The sequence below is a fragment of the Elgaria multicarinata genome, chromosome 10, assembly GCF_023053635.1.
Source record: "Elgaria multicarinata webbii isolate HBS135686 ecotype San Diego chromosome 10, rElgMul1.1.pri, whole genome shotgun sequence".
Lineage (NCBI taxonomy): Eukaryota > Metazoa > Chordata > Lepidosauria > Squamata > Anguidae > Elgaria > Elgaria multicarinata.
The window spans coordinates 15458690-15478194 of record NC_086180.1 but is presented as its reverse complement, the minus strand read 5'-3'; the positions used below and the strand labels follow the sequence as shown (position 1 = coordinate 15478194).

Genomic DNA, 19505 nt, shown 5'->3' with positions numbered 1-19505 from the left:
TTCAGAAGACACCTTAAACCACAGCTTTAACCACAGTAAATAAGGCTTTTTGCTTTATTCACCATGGTTAAAGCCGTGGTTTAAGGTGTCTTCTGAACAGGGCCCAGTGGCTTCTACTAGCAATGTACCTTTTTTTGACTGCTGATTGGCAGGACACGTTATCAGTCTCATTTTTTGTTTCAATCTATTTATTTATTTATTTATTACATTTTTATACCGCCCAATAGCCGAAGCTCTCTGGGCGGTTCACAAAAATTAAAACCATCATAAAACAACCAACAAGTTAAAAACACAAATACAAAATACAATATAAAAAGCACAACCAGGATAAAACCACGCAGCAAAATCGGTATAAGGTTAAAATACAGAGTTAAAACAGTATAATTTAAATTTAAGTTAAAATTAAGTGTTAAAATACTGAGTGAATAAAAAGGTCTTCAGCTGGCGACGAAAGCAGTACAGTGTAGGCGCCAGGCGGACCTCTCTGGGGAGCTCATTCCACAACCGGGGTGCCACAGTGGAGAAAGCCCTCCTCCTAGTAGCCACCTGCCTCACTTCCTTTGGCAGGGGCTCACGGAGAAGGGCCCCTGTAGATGATCTTAAGGTCCGGGTAGGTACATATGGGAGGAGGCGTTCCTTCAAATAACCTGGCCCCAAACCGTTTAGGGCTTTAAATGTCAATACCAGCACTTTGAATCCTTCCCTTTTTAATGGATTATCCAAATAACCATGAATGCAGAACAGGGATCCTTGCTCAGGCTGAAGAAATTACTACTGGCAGTCTGTTGAAAAATTCCTCGACCCTCACTTCATTACTATAAACTTACAAAAGGCCGCACAGAGAGATGCAATAAAGCCAGATGACTGTTCATCAAACAAATTACCATTTCAGACCCAAGGTATCTAAACAGAGACAACGCAATCAATATTTAATGTCTCATGAAATGCTGTCATTAAAAAAGGCTTTAAATAGAACTGTAGGCGACAATTGCAGCTCATCTGCATGATGATTTGACATCTGAGGAGGAGGGGAACCCTCTAAACTTGGCTGGAAAAAATATATATCACAGTCTGTTCCTTTCGGACTTTCCTTAAATTTAAGCTTTTAAGCCCCCTTTGCCTGTTCTTGATGCTAGGGTTTATACATTATCCCCCCCCCCACTTCCCCATGAGAAAATAAAGAAGTCTCTTAGCACACACTAACCTCCCTCTCCCTCTAACATGCCAAGAACCTTCAAGGGCACTGAAAACACTGCAGAGTGATCTAGGTGGCTTGATCCTACTGAGACGCATCAGCCCTACTGTCAAGGTTACTTTGATGATTCCTCCATGGCAAAGAACACACGACATCTGCCTCTCCCTCCCCAACAAGGAAGAGGCTCTCCTTCCTATCCCTCCTGATGACCTAAACACCGTGGAGGCGGGTGGCTCTGATTTCAGCTGGGTGGAGAATCCACTTCAGTTTCAGCCAGAACCACTCAAAAGGAGCTATGCAAGGTGTGAAGCAGGCCTCCCCTTCCTCACCACCCCCACTGACATTGGAGCCACCAGCCTCCACTGCCTAAAAGTCAGTTCAGGTTTGCCCAGCATACTGACATCCCTGTGGTCCAGCTATGATGCTCTGCAAACCAAAATTCATGCACACACACAGTTCCCACCCATGCAGGCTCCTCGCATTTATTTCAAAAGCAGGGGCATCTTTGCATGCAAAGCAACACACGTGCTGTGATGCACTTCCCACTGAAGGGTATGGGGGCGGGGGCGGGGGTGGGTCCTCATCAGTGGAACAGCTCTGTGTGTCAGGACCCTCCCACCTCCGTGCTCAGACAGGAGCACCTTCGTGCTGTGGGCCCCAGTTCTGGCAGAACTACAAGGAATTAACGTCTCCTGAAGGACAGCCTAAGAGCCCAATCAACACTCCGGGAAGCTGTGACATTGAAGGACCCAAAGGACCCTGATGGGCACTTCCAAGACCCTTCAGAAGTGCTAACAGGCCTGTGCTCAAGCCCAACACTAGAGATGCTGGGCCTGTTTGGCAGCCCCAAATCTCGCCTCCCTCAGCCCTTACTTGGGAAGAGGCAAGCAGTAGCGCAGAGGTGTTGAATCTCTTTCACCCCAAGGGCCAAATTCTGTTTTTGATAAGCTTTCAGAGGCCACATTCCAGTGATGGGGCAGGACTGAAGGCAAAGGGACATGTCCAAAATACCTGCGTGTTTTAACGTAAAGCTCCTACTGCCAGTAACTAGGGTCTTAGGAGAGGCATTCCAACCCTTTTAGAATGGAGGGGAAACTGCACAAAATCCATGAAGCCACCAAAGGACTGGTAGTTGGAGGAAAGGGGGGATGGGGCCAGGTGAAGGAAACGTAGTCATCCTGCAGGGCTGGATTGGGACCCCAAACGCCTCTGTTTCTGCATCTCTGTACTAGAGCCTGCTGTGGAAGTGGCTCCACTGAGCTCTGGGGAGAGGCAAAGCTGCCTGTTTTGCTATAACCCACCTCAGACTCTGCCTGGTGCTAGTTTCTGGTCCAAGGAGGTCCATCAGACAAGTGTTTTATTGCACAGTTGTTACTGGGCACTCACAGATTTTCACGTGTCCCCTATAATGATGTTGTCTGCCTCCCACCCCTTCAAGCCTTCTTCGCGCCACAAAAAAGCAACCCAGTAAGTCCAACTTATTTTTAAAGACAGAAGTTGTAATCAAAAATGTCCCACTGAATGGGCCATGTACACACTGTTTACTTCCTCTTTCAAAAGAGGAAGTAATGAGGGACAAAAGTGTGGGCGGAGAAGTGAGGGTAAGCAAGCACGATTTCCCCCTGTGTGATGACGCTCAAGGGCTCAGTGAGAAAGCTCCTCACACAGCCTTGCTAACTGCGATGCACTCTACGTGGGGCTGCCTTTGAAGACGGTTCGAAGCTTGTGCAAAATGCAGCAGCCAGATTGATAACTGGGACCAGAAGGTTTGAGCATTGGCTGCCTGTATGTTTCCGAGCCCAATTCAAGGTGCTGGTTTTAACCTATAAAGCCTTACCTGGCTTGGGACGACAATACCTGACAGAATGCCCTTCCCGACATGAACTTACCCGTACACTGCGCTCAACATCTAAGGTCCTCCTCCGAGTGCCTACTCCGAGGGAAGCTCAGAGGGTGGCAACAAGAGAGAGGGCCTTCTCTGTGGTGGCCCCCCAACTGTGGAACAATCTCCCGGACGAGGCCCGCCTAGCGCCAACATTGCCATCTTTTCGGCACCAGCTCAAGACTTTTCTCTTCTCCCAGGCTTTTTGCAATATGTAATAAGCCTGGGTCTGTTTTTTTGGCTCATCGTTTCTAAAGTTGCTATAGTGGTTTTAAATGTATGTGCATTTTGCATGTTTTTGTGGTTTTTAATTTTTGTATATTGTTTTTAAATGTTTAATCTTATTTGAACCGCCCAGAGAGCTTCGGCTATGGGGCGGTATACAAATGCAATAAATAACCCAGCTCTTCTGGATTTTGCTGGACAGCTCCCCTCCTGGTCCAGGCTGCTGGATCATGTCCCTACTTTGACAGCAGGTGACCTCTGCCCTGCTCGGGGTAGGCAGAAGTAGACTGTCGAGGGAGAGCTGCGCTGGCCCTGGGTAACCATTGGGGGCTGCATGAACAGGTTGCAGTGGTAGTAGGTGAGACCAGGACACACATGCATACACATACACACACACACACACACACACACACACACACACACACACACTCATTACAGACATACACACTCATTCTCTCTCTGTCACACACATTCACTCATTCACCCCATCATCCTGATTAGCATCTCGGGGTTGCGAGTGCTATGCTTCTCCTCCCCTGCTCCCCCAGTGATTGTGATGGTTGATCAGCACAACGGAGCAGTGGGAAAAGGTTGTGGGAAATCCCAGCCCCGGCAGTCCTCACAGAGAGCAGCTAGCTCACAGGCTGCTTGTTTATAAGTGGGCTAGCAGAAGCACATCTTTGGATCCAAGCCAAAGTATGGGGCTAGCAGAAATGCTTTTTGAAAAGTCATTCTCAATTGTGCACTCAGTGAGATTGAACTGAAGAAGATATTTTATTCCTTTTAATGCAGAGTTTCTTCCTTGGAGCGACTACCCAGCGATGTCTCTTTGGAGATGATACAGCTGAAAGAAAAAGTAACCCAGTTTCCTTCGACTTGCCCATTTCAGAATCTGGAAATTGTTGCTACTCTGGGTGTTGGTGGATTTGGAAGAGTTGAGCTTGTAAGAATTTGCCTTTTAAACATTTAGCTATAGCTTTTGATGTGAATGTTTTTACATAGCTATGCCAGCCCTAATAGCTAAATAAAATTCATTGCATTGCAAGATATTTTCCTTCCAGATTCTTGTTCATTGTGGAGTATAAAGTATACAGCTTTATACTCCACAATTCGCTTTCCTTCCATTATGGATAACACATAATTCTATTCTGTTTACTCTGAACAAATTTGAAGAAGCTCAGAGTGAGAGGGAGTTTTATTTTCGTGTATCTCTTTTGACTATTTTTTGTTGCTGTTGTTCAGGTCAAAGTTAAGAATGAGAACGTAGCATTTGCCATGAAGTGTATAAAGAAGAAGCACATAGTAGATACCAAACAGCAGGAACACATTCACTCTGAAAAGAAGATTCTAGAAGAAGCCTGTTCTCCATTCATTGTGAAGTAAATTATTTTTTATTTATTTATATATTTTACTTTTAACAATTGTTACAGAAAATGACGGAGTCAAGACATGGTTTAATCATTTTCCAGTTTGTCCCTTATACCATGACTCCCATTTTCACCCTCAGTTCCGCAACGGACAGCTACACTTTGCAGTTCACTTCTGTTCTGGATGAAGACATTTTAAGGAGCAACTTCACAGAATCACTACATTGTATTGCTCCAAATTATAGGGCGGTATCCCAACAGTGTCATTCCACAAATTTAAATAGCGCTAGAAGAGCTCACAGACTTAAATAGTGCTAGAAGAGATGACATCTGGAGTATTGTGTATGATTCTGGGCACCACATTTCCAGACATTGGAAGAACACTGACAGGTTAGAACAGGTTCAGAGGATGGTAACAAAGATGATAAAGGGATTTGAGGACATGCTCTGTGAAGACTAGCTGAAGAAACTTGGGATGTTCAGTCTGGAGAAAATAAGACTGAGGGGAGACATGTTAGCAGTGTTCAGGTACATGAAAGGGAGCCACAGGGAGGATGGTCAAGAACTATTTTCCGTTACCACAGAAATTAGGACCTGAAATAATGGGTATAAGTTACAGCTACCTAGATTTCAATTAAATATGAGGACAAACTTCCTGCTAGTAAAATCTGTACATCAGTGGACCAGTCTAGCTACTGAGGTTGTGGTTTCTCCATTTCTGGAGGTTTTTAAGAAGAGGCTGGACAGCCACCTCTCATGGATGGTTTAATTGGGTTTTCCGCACATTGCAGAGGGTTGGACTAGATGACCTTTGTGGTTCCTTCCAACTCTACAGTTCTATGATTCTGTGATGCCTTTCCATTACACACGTGGTTGCGCATTATGCTTGTGCACAGCCGGTTGTGCAAGCTGAACTGTAATGCATAGCCGGCGGCACAACTGTAACTTTAATTGGATTCTCTTCTTGTGCATAGTTTGGAACCTAGTTTCCACTAGCGCAATGTCATTTGCTCCAACGGAGTGACACTGTTGGATACTGCCCGATATTTCTTCTCAACGTAACTATTTTATGTGATGCCAGGGCCACTAGACCCTAAAAGCTATCAATCAATATGGCAGAGATTTACTTTTTGTGACAGAGTTGAAGAGGAGTTGAAGAGGAGGTGTTCAGAGGAGGGCAACGAGGATGATCAGGGGTCTGGAAACAAAGCCCTGTGAAGAGAGACTAAAACAACTGGGCATGTTTAGCCTGGAGAAGAGAAGATTGAGGGAAGACATAGCACTCTTCAAAAAAGGTTGTCACACAGAGGAGGGCCAGGATCTCTTCTCGATCCTCCCAGAGTGCAGGACACGGAATAACGGGCTCAAGTTAAAGGAAGCCAGATTCCGGCTGGACATCAGGAAAAACTTCCTGACTGTTAGAGCAGTACGACAATGGAATCATTTACTTAGGGAGGTTGTGGGCTCTCCCACACTAGAGGCCTTCAAGAGGCAGCTGGACAACCATCTGTCAGGGATGCTTTAGGGTGGATTCCTGCATTGAGCAGGGGGTTGGACTCGATGGCCTTGTAGGCCCCTTCCAACTCTGCTATTCTATGATTCTATGAGGAGGGGGCGGTGATGGGTCTTTGATGGGGGATGGGTCTTCGCTGTCCCATGGATTCCCATCACCATAGTAACAGAGCCACAGCTTTCTACACTGTCAGATTCAGTGCTGGTGCACTGAATAGATAAATGAATAGCTATGAAATGAACAGGTAATATGTAAATAAAGGTTGCATTCCGGTCACCACAGAGGGAGCTTCCGGACACACTGTACAATTGCACCTACATTGTTATTTTCTCCACAGCTTTCAGCTCAGCCGCCTCAGTTTCTTTGCAAGCTTTGGGCTTAGAATTAGAATGTTTAAAAATCATTTTTAGGTCCCAGTGTAGTTTAACATATTGATCTTATGTTCTACTTCCTCTCAAAAAGACGCAATTACAGATGCGGCTTTGCCTTTTGAATGCTGGATTCCTGTCAGATGCAAAGGCAAAAGATTCATTTGTAAAATAACGGTTGAAGATGTCAGTGTTAGTTTAGTGGCCAAAGCTGTGAATCAGGAGATCCCTGGTTCAGAACTCACCTCCACCATGAACTCACTAAGGACTCATCTACACAAAGCAGGATATTCCACTATGAAAGCGGTATATAAAAGGCAGGAGCCACACCAAGCAGCATATAGCAGTATGAAAACGTTATAGAGTATGTCTCAATGGGCCCCAACATTTCTCAGTGCACTTCAGTACCACTGAGTTGTGTGGCTCCTGCCTTTTATATACCACTTTCATAGTGGAATATCCTGCTTGGTGTAGATGAGTCCTTAGTGCCCTTGGGTAAACCACGAGCTCATCTACACTAAGCAGGATATCCCACTATGAAAGTGCTATAAAATTAGTATATGGCATGTGTCAATGGGCCCCAACAGTTGTCAGTGCATTTCAATACCACTATAAAGCAGTAGTGTGGCTCCTGCATTTTATATACTGCTTTCATACCACTTTCATAGTGCAATATCTGCTTGGTGTAGGTGAGCCCCACTTCTCTCAGCCTCTATCTCCCCCCGCCCCCCACCATATGGGGAATAATAATACTGACTTACCTTACACGGTTGTTGTAAATATTACATCCATATAATGCACGTGAAGCATTTTGAACACTTCAAAGCACTATACAAATATTAAGCATTAATACTATGCTAATTAGATTTTTGTTTTAAACTGGAATTGTTTGGATTTTGCTTTCTGTTCTTCTTTCTCTTTGCTTCAGATTGTACCGCACTTTCAAAGACAACAAATATGTTTACATGCTCTTGGAAGCCTGTCTTGGAGGCGAGCTATGGAGTATTCTCAGGGACAGGTGATATCCTTAACCGTTTTTGTTGGTGTTGTTCAACACCCTTTTTCCTGTTTCTGTATGAAGAATAAAATTAATGAAGGGATGTTTAAAAAACCGGGGTGGGTGGGTGGGTGGGTTGAAATGGTCTTGGGAGCATTTTGCAGGGTAGAATCTGTGAGAAAGGATTAAGCACCCCACCTCCTCTGTCAATTCTCTTCTGCAAGTGTCCCCTCCTGGATTAATATTACCAGCCTAATGCAGGGTTAGGAACCCCGCTGTTTCCTTAATGATATATAGCTCTATAATGAATTATAGAAAGAGAAGGAAAATAATTTAAATAACATTTTAAACATTAACTCTTTGTGTATTTGTAATGATGCCTTTTAATCGGTTTCTGTAAACCACTTAAAGATATGGTATTGTTATACCATATAACAATACCATATTGTTGGTATATGGTGGTAGATAAATCAATTAAGGGCACAATCCTATGGGATGTGCCCTGTCATGTCTAGCCCTGCTCAGGTGTTTCGGGTGAACAATCAGAATCAGACTCTGAAGTAGAGGAGTTGGCGCTAGACACAAGCCAGCCTGTACCAGTGGGGGAGAAAGCTCTCACGGGCTCTTCACCAGCTGGGAGTGAACCCTCTCCAGAGCTTATCTCCTGAAGGGCAAACAATACACAGTCAGTGGGAAGCCAATATTCTTCTGAGGGGGAGAGCACAGGCAGGTTAGCTGATCCTAGAGTACGCTGCAAACTAAAATGGGCAGAGCTAAAGGAAGGCGAGAGAAAGTCGGCCCGGCTGGCATCCTGTCAGAAGCTGCATCAGAACTAGTCTCTCTGAAGTTAATGCGTCTTGGGAAAGAGCTTTCCATTCTTTTTGAAAAGACAGTTGTCTTGCTTAGTTTGCATAGTTTTTGCTTAGGGGAAAGTTCCTAGAGATTAGACTCTCTTCAGGTGGGAAGAGATGTTTACTGCTTGAATAAAGCTTTGTGGATTACTTAGCAGGCCTCGTTATTGTCTCCCAAGAAGGCAGGAGGTTTTGAGAAACATAACATGCCCTAGGTATTTGTAAGCCTCCGAACCTGGAAGCTTACAAGTATTCAATACAGAGTGGGAGACAGCTCGCGATTTCACCTGTCTAGCAGAGGCGTTGGGGTGGTGGTGGAGGGAAGGTGGTGGAGAGAAGGTGGGGATACCTCATAGCCTCATGTCCCCGGTCTTCTCCCCTCCCCACCCAGAGGAACGCCCCCTTCTCCCTGTTTCTGCATTCCATTTTGTGAGCACAGAGAAGTAGCTGGCACAGTTCTCTCCGCACCAACTATGAAGAAGAGGGGCAGGGGTGAGGATAACAGTTTCCTGGCTCAGAGCCCTGTCTACTAGCTCTGAGCCAGGAAACTGAACAAACTTATGTCCTGTATATTAAGGATTGTGCCTTTAATATATAAATAATAAATAAAACAATTGCTTTCTTTCAGAGGTAGCTTTGATGAAACCACAACAAAATTCTGTGTGGGGTGTGTGACGGAAGCTGTCGAATATTTGCATTGCATCAGTGTGATCTACAGGGACCTGAAGCCAGAAAATTTAATTTTGGATGCCCAAGGATATATAAAGCTGGTAGGGTTTTGTTTTTGTTTTTTAAATATGTGTAGCCATATTACAGAGAGAAGCTCATTTTTCATCCAATACTACGGCCATCAAAGGAGAATTTAAGTGCACTTAATTCTTTGATCCTTTAACACACTAAAGGCAAGACTACTTTTCCTGGTTGGTTAGGAAGAAATATTACCAAGAGAAGGATCCATCTTCCTTACATATATTGATTTTTCCATCTCATGTTACAATTTTCATTCACAAGAACGTTCCAGCGTATTGCATGCTTGACTGCAATTCACTGGAAGGGAAGGAATTGCTCTGGGGATCAGCAACACTGGAAGCCCTCTGAGAAATACCATTTGCCAGCCCAGGGACACAAGGAGTGTGTGGAAGGAATAGTAACTGTAAAAAACAAACTTTCTCACAGTCCACTTTGGGCAGGATGAGGATGGAGCCCAGCCCGCCAACTTCAGTCTCTACTCATCCTGTAAACTAGGCCACAGCTAGACCTAAGGTTTATCCTGGGATCATCCAGGGTTCACCCCTGCCTGAGCACTGGATCCCCTGTGTGTCACCTAGATGAACAGGTTTGAACGATCCAGGGATAAACCTTAGGTCTAGCTATGGCCCTAGTTGCTGATCAAGGAATTATATATCTATATCTGTAGCTCATTTATAGTTCTTGGCTTTTTTGTGCATGGCATGTAGTAGAGATAGGAACTCCCAAGGGTGGAGAAGAATAAAGCGAAGGGTCATAGCTCAGTGGTAAAGCACAACCTTTGAATGCAGAAGGTCCTAGGTTCAATCCCTGGCATCTCCCACCAGGGCTGGGGAAGACCTTTTCTAGAGAGGCTCTACCATTCATTGTAGACAATATTGAGAGAGATAGACCAATGGTCTCACTAGGCATAAGGCAGCTTCCTGTGTTGACTTACTCTTGAGTTCTATTTTATGCAACGGACTAGGATGGTGGGCCAGTTGTGCATTCAGAAAGTGACATCATGAAAAGGGATGGTCTTGGGGTGCAATCCTATGCATGTTTAGACAGAAAAAAGTCCTACAATTCCCATGGCTGACTGGGGCGTGCTGGGAGTTGTAGGAGTTTTTTCTGCCTAAACATATGTAGGATTGAACCCTTAGGTTCATCGCCTGGAGCTGCATTGGAAGAAAGTGAAATTAAGGAGAAGAGGGCCAAGCAGGCCTTGTCTCTGAAAACGACTCATTTATAGTGTGCAGGGTGTGTATATATATATATATATATATATATATATATATATATATATATATCAAGTACAACAATGTTGTGCTATTTATCAGAGTTTATGTTGTTTGCTGCTCCATTAAGGTCTGTTGTTGTAGTCACTAGAATCTAGTGATTTGCATTTGTTAATAATGAAGTTTGAATGTTTTATTGCATTTTAATATTGGAAGCTGCCTTGTGAATTTTCCTTTCAAATACTGAAAAGTGGGATATAAAATCCTAAGTAAATGAAATAAAATGAATAAAGATCAGCTGGTAGATTTTCAGATTTATTTATTTCTGGTATGACTCTTGTAACCAAGAAGAGAACAGTGTGAATTGGGAGAAGTTGGAACGTAATAAACTCAGTGTAAACTTTTTTAATGGATGTTGTAAAGAAGAATTACCAAACTCATATATCACTTTCTAATAGCAGTATCTTCTATTTCCCATGAGGTTGATTTTGGGTTTGCCAAGAAGATTGGAGCAGGACAAAAGACCTGGACATTCTGTGGGACACCTGAATATGTTGCACCTGAAGTCATACTTAATAAAGGCCATGATTTCAGTGTGGACTTCTGGTCGCTTGGAATCCTTGTGTATGAACTGCTCACAGGAAAGTACGTGCCAGGCTTCACTGCCTTTTGCCACGTTTATAACGTGTTTCACAAAGCAGTTGTTTGTGTTGTGTGTGGGGGCGCATCTACACCAATTAGGATATACCACTATGAAAGTGGTATATAAAAGGCAGGAGCCACACTACTGCTTTATAGTGGTATTGAAGTGCACGGACAACTGTTGGGGCCCATTGAGACATACCATATACCACTTTCATACTGCTATATCCTGCTTGGTGTAGATGAGCCCAGAGTGTGTGTGTGTGTGTGTGTGTGTGTGTGTGTGATTTTAACTGATTGTTATATATTGAGGAAGGGCCATAATTAAATGGTAGAGCTAGGGTGTCCTACTTTACAGAGGGCAGTCCTCTATTTGAAGAGCTGTCAGAGGACAAACCCATATTTGAAAGATTGTCAAGTCTAAGTCCAATTTAAAGACAAAGAACTATAAGAAGGGAGGGACCAGGGCCTTGATGTTACTCATCAAGAGTTAATAACTGGACAGCAGATGGGGCAGGCCCACAGGTTACTTTATCAGTCTTCCCCAATATGGTGAGATGTATTGTATTTCTATTTCAGCTATAGTTGTTATTTCTAAATTTGCACCTGTACATATAAATTAGCATGTGCAAATGTTATACTACACATGGACAACTTGAGGCCTTCCAGTTGTTTTAGCCTATCACTTTAATCAGCCCTACCCACCATAGCCAGTGGTGAGGGATGATGGGAATTGTAGGCCAAAACATCTAGAGGACCACAAGATACCCATCACTGTGTTATACAAATTGATTTCCTCATCTGTGCTCCCCTTTGGGGATGCATCTCCTCTCTTTTGGCAGTGCGTAAGTGGCCACTCTTGGTCAAACCCACACTGGGGAGCTCTTCTGGTAATAGCTTCTTACACTTCGTGTATGAAAGAGATAGAGAAAGGATGGGTTTGCACACATTGAGAGAGAGAGAGTTGCAAACACCATGGGCAGAAACCTCTGATTTGCTTTTCCTGTGGGGTAATCACCCTTCATAGGCAAAAGGTTCCCCACCCCTGTTTTGTAGGTAAAGCCCACATTCAATAAACTGAAATCTCCAGTTAGAAGATTTGCAGGTAGAAAAGCTAGGAAATTAGCCTCTGCTTGAGCCACAAGCCACTGGAGCAGATGGTACTGAGCTAGGAATGGTACTGAGCTAGGTACTGACTCATTATCACACAGCTCCATATTTTCATCTTTCAGGACTAAACCTCTTTAAGATCTAGTGTAGTCCAGGGATGGCCCTCTAGATGGTTTTGGCCTACAACTCCCATCTGCCCTAGCCAGCGGGCACTTCCAATGGCTATCCACTAGTGAGGGATTACACCGTGTTCAGAGGAGGGCAACCAGGATGATCAGGAGTCTGGAAACAAAGCCCTATGAAGAGAGACTGAAAGAACTGGGCATGTTTAGCCTGGAGAAGAGGAGATTGAGGGGAGACATAATAGCACTCTTGAAATACTTGAAAGGTTGTCACACAGTGACAAAGGAACCAGTTACCTAGGGAGGTTGTGGGCTCTCCCACACTAGAGGCATTCAAGAGGCAGCTGGACAGCCATCTGTCAGGGATGCTTTAGGGTGGATTCCTGTATTGAGCCTTATAGGCCCCTTCCAACTCTACTATTCTATTATTCTATCTGGAGGCCACAAGTTGCCAACCCCTGGTGTAGCCAAACTGTTAGGCAGCTCTAAACTGAAGGTCTAGTCTTATTTGATTTAATCATATTTTCATGGGTGTTGGATGGGAAGGGCCATAGCTTAGCAGTTGAGCTTGCGGCTGGCATGTAGAAGGTCCCAGGTTCCATCCTTGGCATGTCTAGTTAAAAGGATCAGGTAACAGGGGCTGTGAAAGACCCTTGCCGGAGACGCTGGGGAGCCACTGCCCATCAGTTTAGAAAATACTTGGCTTGATGGATAAATACGTCTGACCTGTTATAAGGCACTTCCAATGGTTGTTGACTATGGCAAGAATAGAACATCCCGTTAGACATTACAAGCCTCATTTCTCTTAACCGTTCTTTCTTCCCACCCCCCTCTCTTTTTTTTAATACTACTTCAAATTGTGACATCCACTCTAGTCCTCCATTTTCTGGGGTTGATCAAATGATGACCTACAATTTGATTCTAAAAGGAGTTGAAAGGCTGGATTTTCCCAGGATAATAACAAAGCGGCCAGAAGATTTGATTCGGCGGCTCTGCAGGTGAGAAGGGCAATTGTGTTGCAAAGGCATGAGAAGAATACTTTAGCAATGTTATTTTCTGTAAGGCATCCAGATTCAAGGCTAAGTTTCAACCAAATCTGTCATATGTTCCCAACATTTTTTGAAGCTAAGTATTACTGTAAAATCCTTCCAGTTTGAACTGATTGTTTTTGAAGTTATTGTATATTGTGAAATTATTATTATTATTATTATTATTATTATTATTATTATTAAGTGTTTAATCAGCAGTAGATTCCACTGCATTCTGTGGGACTTATTCCCAGGAAAGTGTGTGTAGGATTGCTTAGTGTTTTTGTGATGCTTTATTATTGCTATGTGCTTGCTTTGCCCACTTTGGACATTCTATGGAAATATTTAAATAAAAAAACAACAGGCTACTTTATCATGCAACAGGAATTTTAATAATAATAATAATAATAATAATAATAATAATAATAATAATAATTTTATTTCTTACCCGCCTCTCCATTTTGATCAAGGCGGGGAGCAACAGCAAATATAAAATACATAAAATGCTGATTAAAAACATAATATACATTGTTAAAACACCCTAAAAAAAATCCTAAAAGCATCCTAAAATTCCACTGGATAGGCTTGCTGGAAGAGATCAGTCTTTATAGCTTTCTTAAATGCTAAAAGACTGTTAGTTGACGAATCTCCTCCAGCAGGCCATTCCACAGTCTGGGAGCAGCAGGAGAGAAGGTCCTCTGGGTAATACCTGTCAGCCTAGTTTTGGCTGGCTGAAGGAAATTCTTCCCAGAGACCTGAGTGTGCAGGGCGGATTGTATGGGAGAAGGCGATCCCGCAGGTAGCCTGGACACAAACCATGTAGGGCTTTAAAGGTGATAACCAACACTTTATATTTCACACTGAAACTAATTGGCAGCCAGTGAAGAGATTTTAAGACTGGTGTAGTGTGGTCACCCCTAGATATACCGGTGACCAGCCTGGCTGCCATATTTTGAACTAGTGGAAGTTTCCAGACTAGGCACAAAGGTAGCCCTATGTAGAGCTTTTAATTCTATGTGCTGCATCAAGCCTCGTTTTAGCCTGCCATGTCTCTGCCTCTCCTCTTCACATTAGGCTGCAGCAGTTCCTACCAAAATCAACTATTTTGTGGCTCTGATGTTCACATTTAAACCTTTGGTACAAGTTGCTAGGCAACTAAGTTAAAACTGAACACTTAGCAATGAAGAAAAATATAAACCTTTTTAGGACATGTCCTATAAATATGAATAGCAGGATTGGTTGGAAGTTGCTGCCCACTGACCATGCATTGAAGGCTGAGGTGCTGAGGCTGTTGTCCTCGTTGAAGGTTTGTTCGAGACCATCAGTTGACACATCGCGTTCTTACAAGCTACACAATGACACTGTGCACCAGGGCCTGAAGGCACACGATGCGACAACCTTGCTAATGCGAAGCAATCTCTGAGTCTAGTCTGTGCCTACTAGGAATGCTGTCTTGAATTCTATCAGAGAGGACTGGGGCACAGCACCAGCAAAACTGGAAGATCAAGGGTAGCACACATGAAGGCTACATGAAATCCAATGTGGTACCTCATTTCTTGGTGTTCTGTTTCCCACGCTTCAGATGCATGGGATACGTTGAATCAGCACTTTGGTGCCCTGAATAGATTTCCGTGTGTTCATGCTCTTAGCCTATTGCCTTATAATTAACTACAAGCTTGCAGCCATTTTAATATTACATATGCTGTACTCTGAATACACAAGATGGCTATAAACCAGAGCCTAGTACTACACCTTCGCAGTCAGGATGGGTCACCGTAGGCTTTTATAAATTGTTCTCCAACTCTGAGTTATTGGAGATGTTGTGGAGTTTGTGTTATGCCATGGGCAGGGCGTGCATGTGACCCCAATCTGACTGCTGGTGCCCCCATTGGGGAATGCACACAATTCCCCACAAATGTAGGAAGGGAAAAGAACATTAAGAGGAACTGGTCCCATGTTTTGTGAACATTATTTTTAATAATATACTTATTAAGCTTACTTAATATTAAGTATGTACTTATTAAGTATAGACTTAATATTAAGTATTAGCATACTTATTATTAAGAACCTTAATAATAACTGCTTACCTTTCAACTCAGCTGTTTTTATTTTATTTATTTTTATTAAAAACAAAATTAAAACCAGTTTATGCTACTTATGCATTTTTACATACACATCCCCCTTTCCCCCCAAACCCTCAAAACCTGTTTTAAAATTACATCAAACATAATCCTCATAAATATAAGAAAAGAAATCATGGGAATGAGAATCAAGTTAAATCCTCTCAAATGCTTGCTTGAACGAGAGTGTCTTGTGAGGGGGCTTCACACACAGTCTTCGGGGCGCCCCAAAAGCACTTCAGGGCGCCCCGAAACTCCTAGTGTAGCTACCTGGTCAGAAGAGACGGAGGAAGAGGCGGCGGCAGCGGCAAAAAGTTCCCAGGGCTTGGCGGCTTCCTTGCCGCCGAGCCCAGCTCCCCGCTGGCCTCCTCCTGCTACCGGCGAAGCTCTCCAACCTGGGTGGCTCTTTCGCCGGCAGCAGGAGGCCGGCGGGGAGTTGGGCTCGGCGGCAAGGAAGCCGCCGAGCCCTGGGAACTTTTCGCCGCCGCCGCCTCTTCGTCCGTCTCTTCTGACCAGGTAGCTACACTAGGAGTTTCGGGGCGCCCTGAAGCACTTTCGGGGCGCCACGAAGACTGTGTGTGGAAGCCCCCCAAGTCTTTCAAATGGCAAGCAAGTTTGAACTTTAGCGGGCCTCCCCAAACACTTTGTGACCCTTAGGCCTAATTCTCATGGAGGTGGTAAAGCTGTATCTGAGCTGTACCGCTTTAGAGTATAAATGGAAGATCGTACATTTAAAATGCTCCATACAAACAAATTATCTGCACATAGAAAACTAGCAGGTCAGGGATTAAAGTGCAATCCTATGCATATTTAGACAGCATGGCTGGCTGGGGCATGCTGGGAGTTGTAGGAGGGTTTTTTTCTGTCTAAACATGCATAGATTGCACCCTTCTCCTTGACCTGCTAGCTTTCTGTCTGCAGAGAAATTTCACATGGAGATGATTCAGTCAACTCGTCATCAACCTAGATGGCCGTAAAAGATGATTAAACACATTCATGGAGGATAAGGCTATAAATGGCTGCAAGACACGATGGCTATATGATACCTCAAGAAACAGAGGCAGCATCCCTCTGAAATCCAGTTGCTGGGGGACAATGCTGGAAGGGGGTTATTGCCCTCCAGTGGTGCAGTGGTAAAATTTGAAGTGCAGGTGCTCATTATGACAATCCCCATAGCCACAACCCCCAAAATGCTGGTAGCTGTGTTGATTGCTATATATAGGGATCCATGCAGCTCCCTGCATTGGGATAGCTCACAACAATATATGTGGGGTAAAGTCATTCCTCCCCCTGTCCCTAAATGCTGAGGATTTCCCTAAACTGAAAGGTGAAACCAGGAAGTATGCATGGGGGGTGGGGGCCCCAGATGACATCATTGGCCCCGCTCATCAAAGCATCCTGCCTCTTTGATCCCGTATGCCCTGGTTCCGCTACACTGCTATTGCCTTCATGTACTGCTTGTGGGATTCCCTTAGGCATCTGGTTGGCCCCTGTGGGAAACAGGATACTGGAGTAGAAAGACCTTTGGTTCTTCTTGAGTTGGCCAAACCGCAAGGTTACCGACTTGGTGAGAATGGAGCTGTAGTTAAAAGTCACAGCCAGACAACCTCTTCAAGTTCCCAACCATCTTACAGTCTGAATAATTGGACAGCAGAGCCAACAGGCAGATCTACACCAAGCAGGATATTGCACTATGAAAGCGGTATGAAAGTGGTATATAAAAGGCAGGGGCCACACTAGTGCTTTATAGCAGCATTGAAGTGCACTGACAACTGTTGGGGCCCATTGACACATACCATATACCGCTTTCATACCTCTATAGCTTGCTTGGTGTGGCTCCTGCCTTTTATATACCACTTTCATACCGCTTTCATAGTGCAATATCCTGCTTGGTGTACATTAAGCCATGGTTGAGTTTACTCAAAAGAAGATACTCCTCGCCCCAGGCAGTGTAGACTTTTATAGACAATATCCAACCCCTTGAACTGCATCAGGTAGTAATAGGTAAGAGCGATATTATTATTAGATGATGGATGTTTACTGCTTTTTGGTTTGTATGTTGTTGTTTTAGACAAAACCCTACTGAGAGATTAGGGAACCTGAAGAATGGAATCCATGATATTAAGAGGCACAGGTAAGGAAAGGGCAAAGGGTGGGGACTGATCAAGATGGGATTTCCTACAGAATGTGATCTCTTCTTCACTTCCTGTCTTTGTTTTGAGTGCTCTACAGGGGTGGGCAACCTACAGCCCTAGGGCTGCCGGCTAACTTTCTGTGGCCCAGAGCCGAATTTCAAAAATGCTTTGCAAGTGATCAGTTCAGTTTGGAGTGATTGCCCCTCTCTTGGCAGCCTGCTGGGTGGAGAGGATGTTGGAAGAGTGGCAGAGAGATGGGTTAGCCTGGCCAGCACTGGTTTCAGCCCTGTGCACCTCTGGCATGTGGCCCTTGACAAAAAAGTCCCCCCCCCCAGTTCTAAGCGCTAAATTCTGAATGGGGGTAGGGTCGAATCCAATAGAACTTCCCACATAGATGTGTCTTTGTTTAGGATTATACTTTTCGTAAACTTTCTTTTTAGGTGGCTGAACGGTTTTAACTGGGATGGCCTCAAGGCCAGGAAGTTAACATCACCTTTAAAAAGAGAGGTAATGAGCCAAACATATTTTAGAGCATTAAGTATTTGGAGTTAATTGAAAGCCTGCACAGAGCAAAGTCCCATTCATGTCAGTGAACCTGCACTGGTGAGTTGCATTTTAAAATCTTGGTTCCCAAAGTAGCTAGGGGCAGGTCTACACCATGGTTTATCCCGGGGATCGTCTCTGGATCATTCCTGTGCGTCCACATGATGCACAGGGGATCCCGGGGGCAGGGAGGGAAGATCCCTCCATTTCCCCGAGATAATTGGGATGGCTTTTAGCCCAATATCCTGATCACGAGATCCTCCCCTTAGTCCACATGTGGGTGCGACATCCTGGGAGGAATGAGGGTGTTGTGCCCACCATTTTTTTAAAAGGTTCTGAGCACACGTGCGCTCTAACAAAACGTGAGTTGATTTTTTAAAAAAAAACCTGACCCTGTTCCCCACCCCACCCCGATTCCCCCTGGCCTGGTTCCTTCCCTCTACAGTTTCCCTCTACTCGCAGGGAGGAAGGAAGAAGCCGGGACGATCCTGAGACCACAAGAAGAATCGGATTTTCCCATCGTGTACTTATCCCTGGGAAAACCCGTTCTCATCCCTCATTCCTCCCAGGAGTCCCTGCGTGTCATTTGGACGCACAGGGACTCGGCTGTGACCAGCCCGCATTTTCGGGCTGGTGTAGAAACGGCCTGGTTGTGCAACCGCTTCCACAACTACTTTGCAAGCTGCTTTGCACAATTGGTTGCTCAAGCCTAATGGGCAGCTAGCTGCTTGTGCAATGGAAAGATGTGGCCAGCCAGAGGCACAGAGTAGAGTAACACAAACAACAGCAACAAAGGCAGGCCCCTGCCCCACAGAGCTTACAGTCTAAATGTTGATAGAGCAGTGAGATAAGAAAAAAGAAGGAGAAGCAAAAGTGCAATCGAGAGAAGAGAACAATAGGGGGGAGTAGGGCAGGTGGGAATTGTGGCACACAATGCACCTTTTAAGATTTTCTTTTAAACTTGCTTCTCTCTTAACTCTGTTTCAGCTTGCAGGTCCAATGGATTACAGCTACTTCGACAGATACCCCCCTGAACAGGGAGTCCCACCAGATGAGCTTTCAGGCTGGGATAAAGATTTCTAAGAAGAGAGACCAGTCATTCTAAGCATCTGCATCTGAACTAATCATATATGTACTTGTTAAGAGCCCAACCCAGCTGTATTCAAATCAGCAGGACTTTTGCATTTAAAAGTCAATTGAAGTGTGATCAAAAAGCCACCCTAATTTGCTTTGTAACTTCATAGCATGAAGGGTTTGACTATAACAATATGCCCTCTGAAGGACAAAACAAAGGGGTCTAGTGACTGGAATTATCACTCCCCGCTTATTTATGAACTGAATGCTTCATTCATCTCTTATAGCATCTGAGCTCTGGTGTGCTTTGCATGCCACTGTGAGCCGCCTTGGACTGTAGAGATGAGAAATGAAGGAACATAAGCAAAA

The 19505-nt window shown here is 44.3% G+C and overlaps 1 protein-coding gene across 1 annotated transcript in view; it reads left to right on the top strand.

Moving 5' to 3' along the window:
* PRKG2 (protein kinase cGMP-dependent 2) overlaps window positions 1-19262 on the top strand; it is an 85608-nt gene extending 66346 nt beyond the window's left edge. Inside the window, exons 11-19 of the mRNA XM_063136209.1 lie at window positions 4095-4245; window positions 4545-4681; window positions 7479-7568; window positions 9027-9168; window positions 10844-11007; window positions 13112-13234; window positions 17456-17518; window positions 17960-18026; window positions 19050-19262. Of these exons, the coding sequence (XP_062992279.1) occupies window positions 4095-4245; window positions 4545-4681; window positions 7479-7568; window positions 9027-9168; window positions 10844-11007; window positions 13112-13234; window positions 17456-17518; window positions 17960-18026; window positions 19050-19145 (1033 nt within the window). The 3' untranslated portion in view covers window positions 19146-19262. The remainder of the gene's footprint in view (window positions 1-4094; window positions 4246-4544; window positions 4682-7478; window positions 7569-9026; window positions 9169-10843; window positions 11008-13111; window positions 13235-17455; window positions 17519-17959; window positions 18027-19049) is intronic.
* Window positions 19263-19505: the final 243 nt, after the last annotated feature.